Source organism: Grammomys surdaster, unplaced genomic scaffold (assembly GCF_004785775.1).
Source record: "Grammomys surdaster isolate TR1022 unplaced genomic scaffold, NIH_TR_1.0 332804, whole genome shotgun sequence".
Lineage (NCBI taxonomy): Eukaryota > Metazoa > Chordata > Mammalia > Rodentia > Muridae > Grammomys > Grammomys surdaster.
This window is the reverse complement of record NW_021628010.1, coordinates 18,420-39,643: the sequence shown is the minus strand read 5'-3', so window position 1 is coordinate 39,643 and position 21,224 is coordinate 18,420. Positions and strand designations below refer to the sequence as shown.

At 56.4% G+C, this 21,224-nt stretch overlaps 1 protein-coding gene across 1 annotated transcript in view; it reads left to right on the top strand.

Moving 5' to 3' along the window:
- LOC114616660 (nuclear receptor corepressor 2) overlaps nucleotides 1–20,892 on the top strand; it is a gene marked incomplete at its 5' end in the record, with an annotated part of 50,706 nt that extends 29,814 nt beyond the window's left edge. Inside the window, 25 exons of the mRNA XM_028762088.1 lie at nucleotides 215–379; nucleotides 1,277–1,413; nucleotides 1,905–2,007; nucleotides 2,126–2,230; nucleotides 2,373–2,470; nucleotides 3,166–3,316; nucleotides 4,840–4,980; nucleotides 5,258–5,338; nucleotides 5,697–5,992; nucleotides 6,921–7,275; nucleotides 8,447–8,668; nucleotides 9,147–9,401; nucleotides 10,141–10,290; nucleotides 10,398–10,535; nucleotides 10,619–10,796; nucleotides 11,760–12,175; nucleotides 13,138–13,290; nucleotides 13,379–13,524; nucleotides 13,746–13,939; nucleotides 14,638–14,787; nucleotides 15,530–15,675; nucleotides 16,260–16,313; nucleotides 19,105–19,332; nucleotides 20,143–20,322; nucleotides 20,711–20,892. Coding sequence (XP_028617921.1) covers nucleotides 215–379; nucleotides 1,277–1,413; nucleotides 1,905–2,007; nucleotides 2,126–2,230; nucleotides 2,373–2,470; nucleotides 3,166–3,316; nucleotides 4,840–4,980; nucleotides 5,258–5,338; nucleotides 5,697–5,992; nucleotides 6,921–7,275; nucleotides 8,447–8,668; nucleotides 9,147–9,401; nucleotides 10,141–10,290; nucleotides 10,398–10,535; nucleotides 10,619–10,796; nucleotides 11,760–12,175; nucleotides 13,138–13,290; nucleotides 13,379–13,524; nucleotides 13,746–13,939; nucleotides 14,638–14,787; nucleotides 15,530–15,675; nucleotides 16,260–16,313; nucleotides 19,105–19,332; nucleotides 20,143–20,322; nucleotides 20,711–20,892 — 4,424 coding nt within the window. The remainder of the gene's footprint in view (nucleotides 1–214; nucleotides 380–1,276; nucleotides 1,414–1,904; nucleotides 2,008–2,125; nucleotides 2,231–2,372; nucleotides 2,471–3,165; nucleotides 3,317–4,839; nucleotides 4,981–5,257; nucleotides 5,339–5,696; nucleotides 5,993–6,920; nucleotides 7,276–8,446; nucleotides 8,669–9,146; nucleotides 9,402–10,140; nucleotides 10,291–10,397; nucleotides 10,536–10,618; nucleotides 10,797–11,759; nucleotides 12,176–13,137; nucleotides 13,291–13,378; nucleotides 13,525–13,745; nucleotides 13,940–14,637; nucleotides 14,788–15,529; nucleotides 15,676–16,259; nucleotides 16,314–19,104; nucleotides 19,333–20,142; nucleotides 20,323–20,710) is intronic.
- Nucleotides 20,893–21,224: the final 332 nt, after the last annotated feature.

The window sequence follows — 21,224 nt, the reverse complement described above, 5'->3', positions numbered from 1 at the left end:
CCTCTGACACATGCCCTCTGTTGTGACTGTCCCTGTGGTCCAGCCATGAGCCAGTCCCATACCAAGCAGGTATCATGGGGACCATAGTAGCACACCTCCACTGACATATCCCAGTGCCCCTCTTGTCAGGGTCTGTCACAGCTGGCCAGTGGGGTTGGAGGGTATGGGGATGGCAGAGCCCTCCCTGACTGGCCACCGTCTAACCCTCTTTCAGTAGAGAAACCCTCATTCTTTCCGACCTTCCCAACTGAGGGTCCGAAGCTACCTACTGAGCCCCCACGCTGGACATCGGGCCTGCCTTTCCCCATCCCGCCACGGGAGGTGATCAAGACTTCCCCACACGCCGCAGACCCCTCTGCCTTCTCCTACACACCCCCCGGTGAGTGGGCAGCACACCAATTAAGTCTGTGCTGTCCGTGGGCAACCAGCTCTTTGCACTGGCGCGGGGTGGCGTGGTGCCCGTCGGATGAGTCTTTGGCTGGAGGTTTGGCTTGCTCAGTACTGCAAAGTTGGGTACCTTCTGAGACTTGAGGGGAGCTTCCACATACTACGCACAGTGCCCATTGGCAGCCATGGGAGGTACTTGACCTGGAAGGGGGAGGTCTAGCATGGGAGATATTTTCCACCAGTGACTAAGAGGATGGGCATTAGAGGGAGGGGTGGGCAGTCTTGATTGACAGGTGCTATGAGACTGTTTTGGTGAAGCCACCTAGGTTTTTTTATTCTTGATGGTCCTCACCACCATTAAAAGTAATCCAGCCAGGGGCCAACAATAACCAGCGTCAGCAGTGGCTGGCCCAGGTGTTGCTGACCATGTGGGACAAGTGTACTGACAGAGCTTGGAGAACAGGGAAAGGCATGCCAGGCAGAAGGAACAGCATATGCAAAGGGCCAAAAGCAAGAGTCGGGACACTTGAGGTACCAGGTCAGACTGTTATAGCAGAGAATTGCTACTCAGCCAGCCCAGGGATCCCCAGTCACATGCCACTGAAACCCATGCCCAAGGTGACTCTCCTGAAGGCATAGGGAGGGATGGCCTACTGACTCTGGGAAAGATCCCTTTGGTTCCTGTGAGGAGGATAGAATCTCGGGAGGGAGTGGAAATCAGGGTGCTGGCTTAGAGGCTTGGCTGTGGAGCAGGAGGTGATGGAGGGGAGAGATGTGGATGGTGCGGGTGTAGAGGACCCAGGACTGTGGGGTTCCCATGGGGTGCTCAGGTCTTTGAAGCAGAGATGTGTAGAGGAGCCCCCAGTATACACTTCCTGTTTCCTTGCAGGTCACCCACTGCCTCTGGGCCTCCACGATAGTGCCCGGCCCGTCCTGCCACGCCCCCCCATCTCTAACCCCCCACCCCTCATCTCTTCCGCCAAGCATCCCGGCGTACTTGAGAGGCAGCTGGGTGCCATCTCCCAGGTGAGTACCTCTTGGGCTGGGTCTCCCCATCACAGGGAGCCCTTTTCGAGCCCAGGGATGTGTCCAAGGTTGGTGCTGGGTGGGAGCTGGCTGGAGTCATCTCTGCTACTTGGACCAGCCTACGGTGGCTACGTGGATCACAGGCCGTGCATTCTGCTGCCTCAGGCAGGTGACTCAGCGTCTGTAGGCCTCAGTTCATCGTCCGTTAAGCGCGAGGATGTGGAGATGCGGCTGCTGCAGGCTGTCTAGTGTCACGTCCTAAACCCTTGGTCACCTCTGCATCCTACCTACCCTCACCACGTGGTGTGCGAAGCAGTCACGCTGTGTCCTTTATGTGGGCGCTGGCCTTGGGCAGTTGTTGCCCTGCCCACAGTCCTCCAGCTCAGAGGGAGGGCCGGCAGCCCTGTCTCTCACCTGCATGTCCTTAAGTCCCTAAGCACGGCTGTCCCTGTGGCTGACTCTGGTTGTGATCTGTTTGCTCACCCTAGCAGGGAATGTCAGTACAGCTTCGTGTGCCTCACTCCGAACATGCCAAGGCCCCCATGGGCCCTCTCACCATGGGGCTGCCTCTTGCTGTGGACCCTAAGAAGCTGGGTGAGTTCCCATGACCCTTTGATTCCTACAACCTGTGCTAAGGGGTAGGCAGTCTCGGCCCTGGGAGTCTAGTGGGAGGGGCATTCTGAGACCTTTGTGTACCCTCTCTTCCACCCAGCCCCCTTCAGTGGAGTGAAGCAGGAACAGTTGTCTCCTCGGGCTCAGGCTGGGCCACCTGAAAGTCTGGGAGTACCCACTGCTCAGGAGACCTCTGTGCTGAGAGGTAAGGCTAGCCCAATTGCCTTCAGTCCTAGAGAACCTAAGAGCCCATTTCACGGCTGTCTCCTCACCCTTGAGACACCAAGAGGGACAGTTGGGTGGCTTTTAGACGTGGGGTCCTGAGAGCTGTGTCTTATGCCTTCTAGGGACAGCACTGGGCTCCACCGGCAGTGGAAGCATCACCAAGGGCCTCCCCAGTTCCCGGGCTGCAGATGGCCCCAGCTACCGAGGTTCTATCACCCATGTAGGTGCTGGGGGCAGGGTGGTACGGACAGGCATGCCAAGTGGGTTGGGATGGGATGAGAGGACATCCGGGGAGACTAGAGACAGTGATCTGAATGGTTGGTCACTGTGTGGGGTCAGGCCTAGGGTGATAAAGAGAACAAGTGTCGTGTGTCTCTGGCAGTTATGTGCGGCAGAGACCAACCACAGACAGGGATAACCAGGCCAGTAACCAGACTTTCAGGAGCCACAGATCATAAAGTATCTGAACTGAGAAAGTTACCAGGGCCAGGAAGAGGGGAGCGTGACATGTTACCATGGCCAGAAGAAATAGAGGGAGCAGGGGGTGGCAGCTGGCTCTTGACATATCACTAGTCCATAAGCATGAGCCAGGAGTGGGTGCCAGGCTTTGTACCCACTGAGGCAGGAAGGATGGTGAGTTCTGGGCTAACCTGACCTGTAGAGTGAGAGACATTGTCTCTATGGAACAGTATGATACTATCCTTGGTAGTGTCTCTGGGAGGGCACAAGTGGGGGACGGGGTGTTGGCAGCAGTCCTGGCACTAGGAAGCCAGGATGAGCGACACTGGCAACGGTGCGGAGGGAAGTTACGCACGTGTGGCTGTGTTCTCTACATGCCTTGTAGGGCAGGGGAATGGGTAGTGTGTGAGGAGTCACCCACCCACAGATCTGGGGGCTTACCACTCCACCCTATAGGGCACGCCAGCGGATGTCCTCTACAAGGGTACCATCAGCAGGATCGTCGGCGAGGACAGCCCAAGTCGCCTTGACCGGGCGCGAGAGGACACCCTGCCCAAGGGCCATGTCATCTATGAGGGCAAGAAAGGCCATGTCCTGTCCTATGAAGGTGAGTACAGAGGACAGACAGCCGTGAGGCACTGACAGGTAGGTGGGGTACGCCTGTCCCCCTTTCTTGACGTTGCCAGGATGTCTTTTCTCAAGACAGACATAGCAAGAACACTAAGAACAATCATCTTGCTAGGCCGAGGCTTAGTATCCGACAGTACCTCCCTGCCAGCTCAGGATGGAAACCCCTTGTTGATTAGGAGTCCTACAGACTAGACTGCAACGTGTGTCACCAGGCAGTCATTGTGGTGTGTCGACACTTGGCTGAGCAGGGAAGGGGTGTGGCAGTCTGGACAGGTTGAGGGCTGGGCCGAGGTTCTGCCCACCTTACACTTAGGGGAGATGACCATACTCATGCTCAAGGCCCTTCTATGAGGGTGCCATCCTGGCCCTGGTGAGACAAGGCAGCCCTTGTTAGGGAGGAGGCTGTGGGGTCTATAGAGGTGTCTTTAGAGCCAGGCAGAGCTCAAGGAATACCAAGGAGCAGGCAGGGAGTGACTTCTATCCTGCAGGCATACAATCCAGAAGAGATCAGGGCTGGCCTTGGCAGCTTCCCCCTACATAGTCTGGGAAAGCTGGGGGCAGCAGCTTCGAGTGCCGTGACAGGGAAGAGCTGTGGCAGAGCCATGTCACCCTCATCTCTGGGTAGAAAACATAGCCAGTGCTGCCTGAAAGTTGAGGACCACACACGTGGGAAGCATCCCCCAACAGCCAGGCACCCATACCAACACTCGCTGCTGGGATCCCAGGGACTGCCAGCTTCCCTGTTCCTTAAGCCCCATAGCCTAGAAGTCCTAGAGGTCACAAGTGACCCCATGTGGCTTTGGCACCTGACAATAAAGACAGTCTTGAGGTCAAGGGCTACGGTTCCCTTGGGTGCCAGATGCATGTCCCAGTGATAGTCCCAAGCGCTAGCAGAGCAGGTGGTCAGAGTCCTGGACCAAGCCCTTAGTCACAGCCTGCGAGCATGCAGACTCTCAGGTTGTAACCTTCCAGGCAGTCTTTGTGGAGATGGCGTGTCCTGTGCGTCTCTCCTGGGCCAAGTGGGTCTGAAGCAGTTCAGAGTGTCGCCTGCTGGCAGTCAGTCCCAGCTGCCAGCTCTTTCTTTGCAATGTTCCGTAGCCAGAACATCCAAGTCACTGGGGTTAGCAAAGCCACTTCTGTCCCTGGCACACAGAGGCACACCTGTAAACTGGCTTCGCATGGTCCTTGGACCAGGAGCTTACACATACCCAGCTGTGCAGATACAGATCTTCAGGCGCTTGTGGGGGCTTCCCTGCAGACTCAGACTGTTGGTGTCTTGTTAGTGTGCACATGTACCCACGGGCACAGACACATACCCACCCACCTAGACACAAGTGGCGGGCATGCCCTGCTCTTCCCACCAACTGGGCTTCTTTGAGGGTCCCATCTGTGGGATGGCAGGGTCTCCTTCCAGCTCTGCCTGTTTACAGGCCTAGCACCATGCCCGAGGTGTCAGCACCTTGCAGCCACCCCACACCATGTGCTTTTTCTGCCTCCCAGGTAGTATGTCCGTGTCACAGTGCTCCAAGGAGGACGGAAGGAGCAGCTCGGGCCCGCCCCACGAGACTGCCGCCCCTAAACGCACGTATGACATGATGGAGGGCCGTGTGGGCAGGACCATCACCTCAGCCAGCATCGAGGGTAAGTGCCCTGCTGTAGCAGCTTAACCAGGGCCAAGCACTCTCCCAGGAGCCCCCTAGACACCCAGGCAAGAATGAAAAGGGAGATGGCCTCTTGACATGCCTGGAGGGAGCCAGTCAGAAGTTGGCTTAATATTAACATATAGAGAAACTGAGGCACAACCCAATGCAGAATGGGGCCCAGGGAAGGTGGGTGCTTGCTTGTTGGGTCTTATGTCGTGATGGAGATCCCGACCCTCCTGGACACCGTATGCTGACATCATCCCTGTTCTCCCCAGGACTCATGGGCCGTGCCATCCCTGAGCAGCACAGCCCCCACCTCAAGGACCAGCATCACATCCGAGGCTCCATCACGCAAGGTACGTCCTTCTCCTGCTGTGTAGTTCCGTCCCCAGGCCAGATAGCAGCTAAGGGGTTGGAAACAGACCGTGAGCTTCCCCATCCATGTTTTATAGGTGGAGTGATTACTCAGTACTTGGCACCGATTTCAGAGCTTCATGCATGCCTTGCTAGTGTTTGGGAGGGGGTCCAGATTGAATGAATCTGTAGCTCATGTCTTTGTGGTAAACTGAGCAATATGGTTTCACTTAGCATCCTCACGTCATATGAAGAAACAGGCTTAGAAAAGTCAGTTCGCCTACCCAGGGTCCCACAGGAAGGGAGGATTGGTGCTGACCCAGACTGAGCCAGGCAAAGTCAATGCTGTTTGCCTGGCAGGCATCCCGAGGTCATATGTGGAAGCCCAGGAGGACTACTTACGTCGAGAGGCCAAGCTCTTGAAGCGAGAAGGCACGCCACCACCCCCACCGCCCCCTCGGGACCTGACTGAGACCTACAAGACCCGACCCCTGGACCCTCTGGGTCCCCTGAAGCTGAAGCAAACTCATGAGGGTGTGGTAGCGACTGTGAAGGAGGCTGGTCGCTCTATCCATGAGATCCCTCGAGAGGAGCTGCGCCGCACACCTGAGCTTCCCCTGGCACCACGGCCTCTGAAGGAAGGTTCCATCACCCAGGTATGAGGAGCACATAGGAGGGGCCAGGGCATGGGCAAACCTAAGGGGTTCTGATGCTGTCCTCGTTGCATTGGGTTATAAACTGAGGCCCAGAGAGGTCAGCAGCTGGCTCTGGTCACTGACACTAATTGTGAAACCCAAGTCTTGTGTCCCTAACTTGTCACTTGGCTGCTCCCCCACATCTCCACCTGCGTGTGTACGTCAAGACTCGAACCACCGTCCCCTACCTTGGTGATAGCTTGATGGGAAAGAGAAAGACAAAGGCACCTAGAGAGGGCTGTCACCTGAGCCAGGGACACACTCAGTGATGGACCAGAATGTTTCTAGAGAATTCTTTTGAAAACTTAGGTGCCATTCCCTCTTTTTGGGCCCAACACTTGGAAGGCTAAATCAGGAAGATTGTAAATTTGAGGCTAGCCTAGGCTACAAAGCTGTACTCTGGCTTAGTGCCAGTCACCAAAGTTTTAAAGTTTAATAACAACACAAAGATTGAGTAGAATTGATCTGGGACCTGGCTGTGCTCAGTGTCCCCAGCCAGGATTCCCATGGAGTCCTTTCCATGATGTCCAATAATTCCCGTCTCTATGGTGTTCTCTGAGACCTGACAGAGAATGTGTAACTCCAGCCTGGGACCCAGAGCCACAGCTGGGGTCACAGCAGATGCATCGGGCTATAGAATTCCATAGCATTGCAAGATGGCGGGGCCCCCACTGGGTGAGGAAGGTTGTGTTGGCCTGTAGATAGCCTCAGTCTGGCACCCTGGATGTGTAGCCGGACTCAAGTGAGCAGGGCTTCCAGCTTCTGGACATCATGACCCGGTAGAGGTCTCTGTCCATTTGTCAAGGTGTTAGAGATACCCCATCCTGTGCAGATGTACAGGAAGAGCAGCATCTGGCCAGCCAAATACAGACCTGTGCCCTCTCCCCAGGGCACTCCACTCAAGTACGACTCCGGGCCGCCCCCCACTGGCACTAAGAAACACGATGTGCGTTCCATCATCGGCAGCCCCGGCCGGCCTTTCCCTGCCCTGCACCCACTGGACATAATGGCTGACGCCCGGGCACTGGAGCGTGCTTGCTATGAAGAGAGTCTGAAGAGCCGGTCAGGGACTACCAGTGGTGCAGGGGGCTCCATCACTCGCGGGGCCCCGGTCGTTGTGCCTGAGCTGGGCAAGCCACGGCAAAGCCCACTGACCTATGAAGACCATGGGGCACCCTTCACCAGCCACCTGCCACGTGGCTCACCTGTGACTACGAGGGAGCCCACGCCACGCCTTCAGGAAGGTCAGTGGGTGAGGCTCCCACAGGCTGCCAGCTGTGGGGAGGGGACAGCTCACTCAGGCAGGATGCCCTGGACTGTCACCTGCCTTAGCCAGTCTATCTGCCACCCTGCCTCCACACTGCATACAGGAGCCCCCTTCGTTTCCCCTCACGATTTTTTTTTTTTTTAAATAATTCAAATCAACTCTGAGGAAAAGGCTCAGTGGCTAAAGTACTCACTGCACCAGCATGAGAAACAGAGTTCAAATCCCCGGCACCCATATAAGCCAGGCACACTTATACACATCTGTAATTCTCATGCTTCACAGTGAGACAGAAGGCCAGGACAGGAGAGTTTCCTAAAGCTCCCAGGCCATGAGTGGGAGTCCTTGTCTCAGACATGGTGGGAAGTGAAAACTAACCTTTGAAATTGTCTTGACTCATCACTCTCTTCCTATTTTACACACACACACACACACACACACACACAAAGATTAAAGTAGAAATAGTTTAAGTGAAACAGTTTCCGCTCTGGAGGCTTCCTCTCTCTGGTAAGGCTGCTGGTCTGAAGCACCTGCCTGTGACATCATCTCCGCATTCTGCTTCCCTCTCTGGTTCTTTTCGCCTCCCTGACTTCTGCCCTCCTTCTCCTTCCACACACACAGCCATTCCGCGCACTGCTGGCCCTCTCTTCAGAAGGCTGCACCTCTTTCTGTTTCTAGCCAACCCCTGTATAGCCCACGCCACCCTGATTCAGATGTCAGGGCCTGGGGAGGCTATAGCCACCTCTAGCCGGTTCCAGCCACCTCGCAGCTGGGCTTGTGTTAGGGTGTCAGACCTGTGTTACGATACATGATATCTGGGAACGCTTCCCACAGCATTTAGACTGTAGTCAAACCCCTCTCTCTCTCTCTCAAGCCCATGCAATTCCCACCTTGTGATTCATCTCCTACCTGGAACAAATGGCTTCTTGGGGCTCAGGGTTCTTGCCTGCTTTGTTCTTGGGGTGCTCCCTCTCCTCATGGGAACTGTCAGCCCGTGATTAAGTCAGCCTGGTGGAATGAATGGGAAACGGTGACCAGGGAGTAAATGAATGTTTTCACAAGGAACCAAGAGCAGAGAGGCAACAGGCTTGTGACAACTCAGCCGGGTGGCCCTGCACTGAGGCTAAGGCCACTGTGATCTGTGCCCACAGGCAGCCTCCTATCCAGCAAGGCGTCCCAGGACCGGAAGCTGACATCGACACCCCGGGAGATCGCCAAGTCCCCACACAGCACCGTCCCCGAGCACCATCCCCACCCCATCTCCCCCTATGAGCACTTGCTCCGGGGTGTGACTGGCGTGGATCTGTACCGTGGCCACATCCCATTGGCCTTTGACCCCACCTCCATACCCCGAGGGATCCCCCTGGAAGCAGGTGGGTGCCCTGGGCCTGTAGATTCGGGGCTTAATGATTCTGCTAGGTGGGCACTCGGGATCTGGAGAGTTGGTGCTAGGCTTCGTGCTGAGATCACCCGCTGGTTAGCCCAGGGCAGGTTCCAGGGCTTGGGGCCTGGGATCGTGTTTCTCAGTGGGCTTCTTTTCCTGCAGGACTCACCTGTCCATTGCAGTAAATGAGGGGCTCCAGCGAGTGCCATGGTGTGCAGCCTTTCTAAAGGCTCCTTTGTTAGGGTGTCAGGACCTGTATTTTGGTGCATTATATCGGGGATCGCTTCCCAAAGCTGTGACAGCAGACGCCCCACAGGATGAGCTAGCAAGTCTTAAGCTCTGTGTGTGCATTGGGGAGGTGTGTGTGTGGGTGCACAAGGAGAGGAAGCTGTCCTTGCAGAAGTGGGGAGCCTGAAGATAAAGCATGGGCCACCTGACCCTCCCTCCCTCCCTCCCTCCCTCCCCAGCAGCCGCAGCCTACTACCTGCCCCGGCACTTGGCCCCCAGCCCCACCTACCCACACCTGTACCCGCCTTACCTCATCCGCGGCTACCCTGACACCGCGGCCTTGGAGAACCGCCAGACCATCATCAATGACTACATCACCTCGCAGCAGATGCACCACAACGCCGCCTCTGCCATGGCCCAGCGCGCCGATATGCTGAGGGGTCTGTCCCCGAGAGAGTCCTCACTAGCCCTCAATTATGCCGCTGGCCCACGAGGTGAGTTACCTAGGGCTGTACCCATCGGCTGAGGCTTGTCCTGTGCCGTGGTATTCGAAAGACACGGGTGCCCATGAATGCACTGCACAAGGTGGGCAGAGGGGTCGCAGTTGGCTGGGTGGACTAGGTAGTGAGTGCTGGCCCCTTGGGAGAGGGGAGAGTGCTGCCGCTTACATCTGCTCGCTCTAGCGGCTGTGTATGTATATATGTACGTATGTACATACGTAGCAGGTACCTCTTGCTGCTACATGCACAGTGGGTCTTTGCATGTTGTTCTGAGACCTTGGTATGAGACATCTTTTGACATCCAAGAGTTCAGAACACCGGCTAGATGTGGCCTTGCACACCCGTACTCTAAGAACTCTGGCCATGCCTCGGCTACGTAAAGCTTGAGGCCAGCCTGGGCTACATGAGTCCATCTTAATACAAATGACAAAAGAGAAAGGAATTGGAGCGTGAGGCTTTTTGGAGCACTGACTTCCGGAGCCTGTGAACAGCCCAGGTCACTTTGCCACAACCGTTCAGAGATAACTTTGTGGCCCCAGTTTGTGAAGCTGAACCTACTCTGGGGGTTTTGGGGGGGGTGAGAGCTGAGGACAAGGAGACAGTGCTGTGGGGAGGCCTGGGGCCCAGCTTGGCACCAGGGAGGGGTACCACCAGGTGCAAGGTCTCAGGCCTACACCCTTGGGGACAAGTAGGTCAGGCACCTACCGCTAATACCCCATCCCCACTCTTCCAGGCATTATCGACCTGTCCCAAGTGCCACACCTGCCCGTGCTGGTGCCACCAACGCCAGGCACCCCTGCCACCGCCATTGACCGCCTTGCCTACCTCCCCACCGCGCCCCCACCCTTCAGCAGCCGCCACAGCAGCTCCCCACTGTCCCCAGGTGTGCCTGGCAAGCGGGTGGGCGGGTTCATGCCTCACTCCTGATGCCCTACAGGTAAGTTCTGGCCCATTGGGCTCTGGCTCACTGTCTGGCCCTGGGGTTTCTAGGAGGCCCCACTCACCTAGCTAAACCAACCGCCACATCTTCATCGGAGCGGGAACGGGAACGTGAGCGAGAACGAGAACGAGACAAGTCCATCCTCACGTCTGCCACCACAGTGGAGCATGCACCCATCTGGAGACCTGGTAGGGCACCCCAGACCCCGCCCCACCCCCAGGTCCTCATGGGCCACCTGGGCCTGCCCCCTGACTCGGCGGCCTGTCACCAGGTACGGAGCAGAGCAGCGGGGCTGGGGGCAGCAGCCGCCCCGCCTCCCACACCCACCAGCACTCGCCCATCTCCCCCCGGACCCAGGACGCCTTGCAGCAGAGGCCCAGTGTGCTGCACAACACGAGCATGAAGGGCGTGGTCACCTCCGTGGAACCCGGCACGCCCACGGTCCTGAGGTGGGCCAGGTTGGCACCGGGGGGAACAAGCCTGGGGGGAGGGCACGCAGATGCACTTGCCGAGCGGGAGGGGGTGTGGATGGGCACACGGGTAGAGAACCGAGCAGATGGCAGCAGGATCGGAAGGTGGGTGAGTGAGAGAGATTACGAGAGAGTGGGTAGATCAGTGGCATGTAGGCAGGTGGAGGATGGCCCAGGGGGGAGAGAGTAGATGCAGGTAGCCGGGCAGATGACAGTAGACGGGTAGATGACAGTAGAGGATGCTCTGGGTAGACAGGTATGAGGGTGAACAAAGAGACGGGGATGGACGGACAGATGGATGGATGGATGGATGGATGGATGGATGGATGGATGGACGGACAGATGGACGGACAGACAGATGGACTGACTACAGGTAGTGGATGACGGGGTGGGTGTACGAGTCAGTCGGTAGTCACTAGTGTATGAGGCCCAGGAGTAACAACTTGAAAAAGCAGAACAGAAAGCTTAAAGAGAGGCCGCAGGGCTGCTGTCGCCCACAGCTGCCCACAGTGCTGGTCCCGGGATGCCGGGCTTCTGCCTGGAGTCAGTCCCACGCTTCCTGGCTCACTCACTGCTCCTCACTGCTGAGAGGCCCCGCACTCCTGCCAGCTTCTAGGAGTGCCTCCTGCCAGCCTTGTGTGAGCTTCCTGTCCTCCACACACCACGCTTGTATCTGGCTGTGTGGCAGTGGGTGACCTCAGGAGAGCATGTCACTGTCTTCTCAGAAGCTCCGGCCACCTTTGTCTGAATTGCTGTATTCTGTGCTTGGCACTTGTTAGGGACTCAGTAAAAAGCTTTGGGTTCGAGGGACTGAGTGGAGCCAAGCACAGCATAGGTCAGTCAGGAGAGCCTCAGGGAATGAGAGTCAGAGTCAGGGACTCGGAGGGTGTGAGGTAGGAATCCGCTGGCCAGCACTGCCTGACCCTGTCTCTTTCCTTTCAGGTCCACCTCCACCTCTTCGCCTGTCCGCCCAGCTGCCACATTCCCACCTGCCACCCACTGTCCACTTGGTGGCACCCTTGAAGGGGTCTACCCTACCCTCATGGAGCCCGTCCTGTTACCCAAGGAGACGTCTCGGGTTACCCGGCCCGAGCGGCCCCGTGTGGACGCTGGCCATGCCTTCCTCACCAAGCCCCCGGCCCGGGAACCTGCCTCCTCACCTAGCAAGAGCTCCGAGCCCCGATCCCTAGCACCCCCCAGCTCCAGCCACACAGCCATCGCCCGCACCCCAGCAAAGAGCCTTGCACCCCACCATGCCAGTCCGGACCCGCCGGCGCCCACCTCGGCCTCAGATCTGCACCGAGAAAAGACTCAAAGTAAACCCTTTTCCATCCAGGAACTGGAGCTCCGTTCTCTGGGTAAGACCACCCTGACAGCGGCCACGTTCATAGACGCAATAATCACGCGTCAAATTGCTCACGAAAGGGGGCCGCGAGAAGGAGGTTCGCTGGCCAACGACTCCCCTGGCGACGGTAAGACATCCGGCCCGCCGCCTGCCCACCCCATCTGTGGCCTAAAGATATTTTCAGATCTTTGCTTTTAATTTTTCCCCCTGTTTTTGGTTGGTTTTGGTATTTTGTTTGGAGCTCGTCATCCTCGTCAGCACGCTGTGGTGACTCCGCCCACACGGCCCCTCGTCCTTTGTCCATCCTTTCATCATGAGTTTTTTTTTTCCCTTTTTTCTTTTTTTTCTTTTTTCTTTTTTCTTTTTGGATTTTTCACCTTTTTTCCTTTAATGAATGGATCTGTGGTTTGGACTCCGACCGCGCCTCTCATCTCCCGCCACCATCTGCACCTTCGTTTTGGGGAGTGGGGATGCAGGGGCTACCAGCTGACTGTGCTGCCACTGTTCCTGGAGGAAGTTAAGGCAGGGAGCGAGGGAGAAGATGGGGGAGGGAGGCTGGGTACCCACCTCCTCTACCCGCACCACCAGCATACCGCCCAAAGAAAATGAGGCTTCCCGGTTGGATCAGAGACAATGGGGCTGGGCCAAGGCAGGGTTTAGGGACCCCATGTCTCTCAGCTTGAACCCCACACCACTACACCCTGACCCCATGTACACTTAAGCCCCGCCTCCAGTTTCTCCACTACCATCTCCCAGTCTCTCCTCCCCTACCAGAGCCCCACACTGCCCAAGCCAGACTCCCACAATCCTTTGGGTGTGTCTGAGTCCTGATACATGGGGCTTCCCTCCACTTGCTCTTCCTCCTCTCTGGCCACCCCTAGGCTGATAAAATTTATTGCCATCTTGAGGCCGAGACTGTGGAGGAATGGCTCCTCCCAAGCCCACCCCACGCTGACTCCGGCTCACCTGTTTCAGGTTACCACAGCGGAGCTGGCTACAGCCCCGACGGGGTGGAGCCCATCAGCCCCGTGAGCTCCCCCAGCCTGACCCACGACAAGGGGCTCTCCAAACCTCTGGAAGAGATGGAGAAGAGCCACTTGGAGGGGGAGCTGCGGCACAAGCCGCCAGGTGACACCCGGGAGAGTAGCAGGTGGGGAAACTGAGGCACAGCTCTACGCTGTCCCCAGGCCCTGACACGCTCTGCTTGTGTCCTCAGGCCCCATGAAGCTCAGTGCGGAGGCTGCTCACCTCCCACATTTGCGGCCACTGCCCGAGAGCCAGCCCTCGTCCAGCCCACTCCTCCAGACTGCCCCAGGCATCAAAGGTCACCAGAGGGTAGTCACCTTGGCTCAGCACATCAGTGTAAGTGCCCGTCTCTGGCCCTTGCCATTGGGAGAGCATGTGGCTATGAGAGCCACATCCCATAGTCAGACAGATGCTAACATGCTCTGGCTACCACACTCAGTCCTTTGGGGGCCATCACCATAAGGTCTACCCTGGGACACTCACCCAGGAGACCAAGAGCCAGATCAGGGTTCTGTCCTACCCTACTCTGAAAGTCCTGAACGGCACCCTTCCCACAGGAGGTCATCACACAGGACTACACGCGCCACCACCCGCAGCAGCTCAGCGGCCCCCTCCCCGCCCCTCTCTACTCCTTCCCTGGAGCTAGCTGCCCTGTCCTGGATCTCCGCCGCCCACCCAGTGACCTCTACCTCCCACCCCCGGACCATGGCACCCCAGCCCGGGGATCCCCCCACAGCGAAGGGGGCAAAAGGTGAGGATATACTCATGTCTGTGTCAGATGGTGGCCGGAGGACACTGGGGACAGGGTGAGCTTAACAATGTAGGGTTAATGGGAAACGGAGGCTCAGGGATACAGAGGCTCGCTACGCTCCAGAACCAACACAAAGCAGCTAATCAGGCAGGTGGCACACCCAAGGGTCCCATGTGCCAACTGAGTATCCTCTCTATACCGACTCAGCTAGGGGTCAGATGTCTCCCTCCCATTTAGCAGATAGGGAAACTGAGGCACAGAGAAGTAAGTTACCATCCCATCCCATGCACATGGCTGGGGCTCAGGGCATGAGACAACTTGATTTTAGAAGCACAGATGTAGACAGCGGGATCTCTGGAGAACAGTGAGGTTCTGGCATGGGCTTCTCATCAGGGCTCACAATGTGGCTCAACACCCTGAGCAGCCCAGCGTGGTGGCACACCCTCTACTCAGGTGCGGGAACTCTGGCCAGGCTGAGACAAGAGGATGGTAAGCTTTAGGGCAGCCTAGGCTACTGCAAGAACCCAACTCAAAAATAAACAAAAGCTCCTGAGTATTAGGTTATTTCAAAAGAATCTCTGTAGCCCACTGGGGGGTCTCTGTACCTCGGGGAGACATGCAGAGCCCTGCTGTGCGCAGTGGGGTATCCTCTTTGTGGAATAGGACCCCAACCTCAACTGGGATGCTATCTCCATTAGGTCCCCAGAACCCAGCAAAACATCAGTCCTGGGCAGCAGCGAGGATGCCATTGAACCTGTGTCCCCACCAGAGGGCATGACTGAGCCAGGACATGCTCGGAGCGCTGCGTACCCACTGCTGTATCGGGACGGGGAACAAGGGGAGCCCAGGTACCCAGTGGCACAATTCCCCTCTTAGAGTTGGTGGTGTCAGCTCCATGTACGCCCGTGGCCACAGCCCTCTAGCATACAGGCCATTAATCATTTCACAGCTCAGCAGGGTGATAGACTTTCAGGGGGCTTCCTACCATCTCTGCATCTGAGATCCCTGTGCCTGGCGTCTCTGTGCCTGGGATCCCTGATTCTGGGCTCTAAGCCTGAGCCATGTCCTAGTTTATCACGTGCTGCAGATCTGAGAATTAACTAAGCTGGGTACCAAACTGGGTAGGGGTGGACATGGACCTCAGGGAGGGTATGACCTGTGACTGCCCAGTTCAGGGGGATTCTTGTGTCAAATCTAGCTATAAGAAGCTCTCGGGTAGGCCGGGCGGTGGTGGCGCACGCCTTTAATCCCAGCACTCGGGAGGCAGAGGCAGGCGGATTTCTGAGTTCGAGGCCAGCCTGGTCTACAGAGTGAGTTCCAGGACAGCCCGGGCTATACAGAGAAACCCTGTCTCGAAAAACAAAAAAAAAAACAAAACAAAAAAAAAAAAAAAGAAGCTCTCGGGTAATTCACAGTATACCTAGGAGGCTCACAAACTACCCTAAGACAAGGCTAAGTACAGATCCCAGCAGTCCTGGGATGGGAAACAGTCCTTAGCACCTCTCTGTGGCTCGAGTGGTGAGTTCCCTGTGGCTAAAGGCTTGCAAGCAGTGCCCAGCCTGCTGACGCTGGTATCTCATGCTCCCGCAGGATGGGTTCCAAGTCTCCAGGCAACACCAGCCAACCGCCAGCCTTCTTCAGTAAACTGACTGAGAGCAACTCCGCTATGGTGAAGTCGAAGAAGCAGGAGATCAACAAGAAACTCAACACCCACAACCGGAACGAGCCAGAATACAGTAAGGGGAAGCCGAGGCTAGCGTAGGCACCGGGAGGGAACTAGCACTCGTAAACTTCACCACGGAGGAGCCCATCTTTCTGCCAGTGATAGTAACTGACACAGCATATAGCACTTCAGTGATGCCCTGCACACAGTAGGTGTTCAGTGAAACCTGTAGCGACAGCCCTGTGCTGGGTGCTGAGGAGCACAGCACACTACTCCAGGTTCTGCAGACGTGGTGCCTTTCACTACGGCTGATGTGGGCAGACAAGAATTGTCATCCTTAGTGCAGGGTCACATGGACCATGTGCTTATGAGAATGCAACACGTGCGGACTTTGCACTGTCCCATCCCACCAGTAACCGTCTCCCTAGTGCGGCTTGGACAGACGGACAAGGTTCTTCCTTTCTGGAGTTAAACTATAGAAGCCCTTACAGGTTAACACATGCCTAGGGTCGTAACCAACCACCAGAGTAAACCTGGAGCATCAGGTACCTAGTTGTGCCTAGACATTCAGCTCAGACTGTACAGGGGACAAGCAGGGGTGCAGAGCTCCTAGGACCTGTGAGCTCAGCCCTTTCCTACCTTGTTACCCTGCTCTAGATATTGGCCAGCCTGGGACGGAAATCTTCAACATGCCCGCCATCACTGGAGCAGGTAACCCTCCTATGCATCCACATAGCAAACTCCCTTCCCCAGCTGCTGACTTGCAGAAAAGGAACCTTAGCCAGTTTAAGTTTGAGCCCTCTCCCTGGCCTCAGTGGACCCAGAATGACACAGAAGGTCAGCTCTACTGCCTAGAATCCTCCCTACATGAGGAGAGTCTAAGGTTTGAGGTCAGGGTCCCTCAAGTGGGTTTTAGGTAACAACCTGGAAATACTTGCCCAGTTGCTGGGGCTGGGGCACATCACCAAGTGTGGACCTGAGGGATTGGCCTTGGGGTACAGAGCTTCAGGGTGCCACAGACGACTGTCACACTAAAGTCTCCAACTGAGGTTCCAGCAGAGGGCTCCGGCCTCTTTCTAAATCCCATGCAGATGGGTAATTTGAAAAACGTGTCACACTCTTGTGCAGTTTGTGGCAGAAGTGTCAGGCTTTTGGTATGGTGCTCGGGACTTAGAACATTTCCCATGGTTACAATCATGTTGACCCCTGGGAAAGAAACTGTCGTGGGAACAAACGGGCTCAGTGACACCTGAATTGGGACTGTGACACAGAGGCAGCTGTGGGTACATGCACTCCAAGCCAGAGGAAGAGGCCAGTGTTGCCTGCCTTCCTTATGAGTGTGGAGCCTTGGGCTCAGGGAATAAGGTGGCCAGATACACCCTTGGGGACATTTCCAGAGGACCACGGGACCTGCAGAGGGAGTCGGGGAGGGATCCTAGCAGGAAATATCACAAACCCAGAAACATTCTGGGGACTTTGCTGAGCCTCAGACAGAAGGAAACTTTGATCAAGACAGTAACATGGTGGAAAATGAATGTTTCTAGAATGTTCTGAATCTTGGTGTAGGTTCTAGACACCTGGGTGTATGTGCTTGTAGAAATTCAAGGGTTAATGCAGTGATTTGTGCTAAAACCTAACTTAGTTGTCTGGCGTATACACACGCATACATGTGTGCATTCTCAAACATCCCCCTTAAATGTTAGTTCTCAAAGACATGTTTTCAGGTCTGGCCAGTGACATTCAATACCAGAGGTAAATGAGGAAAGTGATGGCTGTGCCTGGTGCCATTGGGTCACAAGCTCAACACCCTAGAGACAAGGCCCAGGAGTGGTGCGCCAATCAGGAAACGCCCCTCTCTCCCCCTTTTCCATGTTACTTCTGTCTCCCACTTTATTCTGGATGTGGAGGAGTGTGGTGGGTGTGGCTTGTTTATTTGAGGTTGGATTGTGTGTGTGTGTGTGTGTGTGTGTGTGTGTGCCCGCATGTGTGTGTGTGGGCGCGCATTCACCTCATTGGAAGTTCAGCTTTTTCTTGGTAACGTTTGCTTAGCACTGAGGAAACTTGACCGGCCCTGTCCTGAGCTTGCCTGAAACCCAAGCTGAGGCTGCCAGCAATCACCCCAGAACAAGACTATGACAGTGACTGTCCCTTCCATCCTCAGAAGCCTGGCTAGCTTACAAGCCCTAGTCTTGCTAGCACATCTACCCATGTGGTTTTCACAAGGCTAAGTCAGTCTGGAGGTTCACAGGGCACCAGAGACTGACCAGTGGCGTAGGCTGGGGCTCCTGCTGATGACATGGATGTTGTGTTTGTGGTGGCAGTGGTGATTTGGGGTTTTTTATTGTTTTGTTTTGTGTTTCATTTTGTTTCATTTGTTTGGTTTTAGGGGGTGGTTGATTTGATTTAGCTTGGCAGTGTTTTGTTCTTTTTTCTGTCTGGGTTTGGAGCACTTTGGTTGGTCCTCAGGATTGAAGTGAGGCCCTTGCATTCACCAAACAAGTGTCCTGTACAAGCCAGCCCTCTTCCTCTGAGCGAAGGTCTCCTCAGCTGCCCAGGCTAGCCTGGATTGGACTGAACTCAGCTCTGTAGACTAAGCTAGCCTCCAGCATGCTGTGCTCCTGTCCTAGCCTCAGAAATAGCTGGGGTTCCAGGCCTGCTGCTCAGGCTCCAGCCCTCAGAAGGTTCTGGAAGCATCCTGAAACACTGAAAAGAGATCTCTGCTCCCCCTGGCATTTGCAAAAAGTCCTAGAGCACAATTCATACGAGAGAGAGAGAAAGAGAGACAGAGAGAGACAGAGAGAGAGACAGAGAGGCAGAGAGACAGAGAAAGGCTGCAAACATCTCTTGAGGCCAGTTTGTTGATTTGAGCACTCTGTCCTTGTCATGGGGTCGGGCCAGCCAGGGCTGGAGTGGCCCTTCACCTGTCCAGTGCTGCCCTGTCCTCGCACGCACATAACTGCATGGCTGTGACCCCCCCCATCCCTTGTGCCCAGCTCTCTACCTTTCTCTGGCTCCTGTGGGGAGAGATGGGACGGGAAGGCAAGCCTAGCTCAGAGGCATAAGACAGGCTGAGGTCCCTAACCCCCTGAGGAAAGGGGGCAGCAGGGGTTCCTCTCTCCCTGGACACCTTTCTTCCCCACATGCCTTCCTAGAATCTACCCACCAGGAGACCCTGGGCTGGACTTCCTCTTGTAGTCAAAATGAAAGAAATAGCCTCAGCTAGGATTGGGGTGTAGAGTAGGAATAGGGCTGGGGACCCTCTATCTGCCCCCAGACCCCTTCCCTGACGCAGCCGTGAGCTGCAGGGACAGTCAGTCGGGAGCCCCATCAGCACCCTACAGAAAGGAGGGCTGGAGGGACGGACGATGCTCACCAGATGTGTGCTCACTGTGTCTCTCTCTCTCTCTCTCTCTCTCTCTCTCCTCCCTCCTCATTCTATCTCTCGCAACCCTCCGGCTCCCCGGCCCCCGCCCCCCTGTGTGTCTGTCTGTCTCTCTCCCAGGCCTTATGACCTGTAGAAGCCAGGCGGTGCAAGAACACGCCAGCACCAACATGGGGCTAGAGGCCATTATTAGAAAGGCACTCATGGGTAAATATGACCAATGGGAAGAGCCCCCGCCGCTCGGCGCCAATGCTTTTAACCCTCTGAATGCCAGTGCCAGTCTGCCCGCTGCCGCTATGCCCATAACCACTGCTGACGGACGGAGTGACCACGCACTCACCTCGCCAGGTCTGCAGGCCTGCCCGCCCGCCCACCCGGCTGTGTCCCTCCTTACCCTGGTGTCGTTAATCCTCTCACCTTACCCCCTTCAAGCTTGGGAGCCTGTGACCTTATTTTTTGTGCGTGTTTGACATCTAGTTTGCTAATCCAAAGCTGGTCTGACACCCCCGTGTTGCAGAGGGCGCCCCCCCCACCGCTTTTCCTGTGCTCACACCACTTCCCACTCCTGCCCCTTCCTCCCCTGCTGTGTGGACAGGGATGACAGTGGCCAGGCCCACCCTGTGTGGTCGGGCTGCTGGGAAGAGTCTAATGTGGGCGTTACCCTTGAAGGGCAGGCAGCACAGATCCCCACTCTTAGTGCTCATCAGCACTTCCCTAGCAGAGACACAAGCAAAGAAGTGTTCTGGTGTCCCCTTCTAGGGTCAGGCCAGCCTCGGGGTCTGGCCCTCTCAGCAGAGGCCTTCAGTCCAGCACAGTTGAGTGCTGTCTTGGGCAATATCTGTCATCCAGCCAAGATCTGACATTCCTCAGTGAAGGGTACAGTCCTAGTGGGGCCACCTAAGGGAATAGTCATTCAACCTCTCTCATAGTAAATGTTTGTTCCTCTTTCTGCACGCCAAGGGCTGGCTCTGGCCATCTGGTAGACCTCTTAAGCCTCCTGGCTCAGGGTTTCTTGCACTAAGTGTCTTATCCTGGGGACCTAGGAGGCAGGTGGCTCCCCACGGCAGAATCAGCCCCACTGCCCCTCCTCAGTGCTGGTGTGGGTGGCCCACTGTCAACACTGTCTGACTTGGCCCCTTCCCACTTTGTCCCCTGTAGGTGGTGGTGGGAAAGCCAAGGTTTCTGGCAGACCCAGCAGCCGAAAAGCCAAGTCACCAGCGCCAGGCCTGGCGTCCGGAGACCGACCGCCTTCTGTCTCCTCAGTACACTCGGAGGGGGACTGCAATCGCAGAACACCACTCACCAACCGTGTGTGGGAAGACCGGCCCTCATCTGCAGGTGAGTGTCAGCTAGGGCCAGAGATGTAGACAGAGGGTTGCCCAGGCTACCCAGGGGAGGTGGTCCCTGGTCCCCATGTAGCAGCCTATCAGAGGGCCCTGTACAGCTGGCCAGGCCTTCAAGGCATGGTTGGTCATACTGGGGAGCCTGGCGTCCTTTCCTGCCTGTCAAGCACTGTAGGGTTTTGACAGGAAAGCAGAAAGCAGTAGAGACAGAACAATGGGAGAAATAGAAAGGTTACCACAGTCCAGTCAGAACTCCAGAGGTAAAGGTGAATGAATTGTCCTGGCCTACGAGGCCCAGGCTCTGGTTTCTTGTGGTAGATGGGTCCTGAGGTAGCTACACGGTTTGCAGAGCCGTCTCTAGTGCTCTCCCTTCTTTCTCACAGGGTCCACGCCATTCCCCTACAACCCTTTGATTATGAGGCTACAGGCAGGTGTCATGGCCTCGCCGCCCCCACCTGGCCTCGCCGCAGGCAGCGGGCCTCTAGCTGGTCCCCACCATGCCTGGGATGAAGAGCCCAAGCCACTGCTGTGTTCACAGTACGAGACGCTCTCGGACAGCGAGTGACCACAGATTGGGGGGGGGAGCGGTGCCAGGCCCCTACATGAGGCAGAAGCAGCCCAGCATGGAGCAGACAGCTGCCGACTCCCCTGACTGAGGAAGGAGCCCCTGAGTCTGCCTGCGCGTCCATCCGTCCGTCCATCCACTCATCTGTCCATCCAGAGCTGGCATCCTGCCTGTCTAAAGCCTTAACTAAGACTCCCGCCCCGGGCTGGCCCTGCGCAGTGACCTTACACTCAGGGGATGTTTACCTGGTGCTTGAGAGGGGAGTGGACAGGAGGGGAGGACAGTGGGCCAGGACGGGGGGGGGGGGGGGGACCCCGATCGTGTGTCAGTTG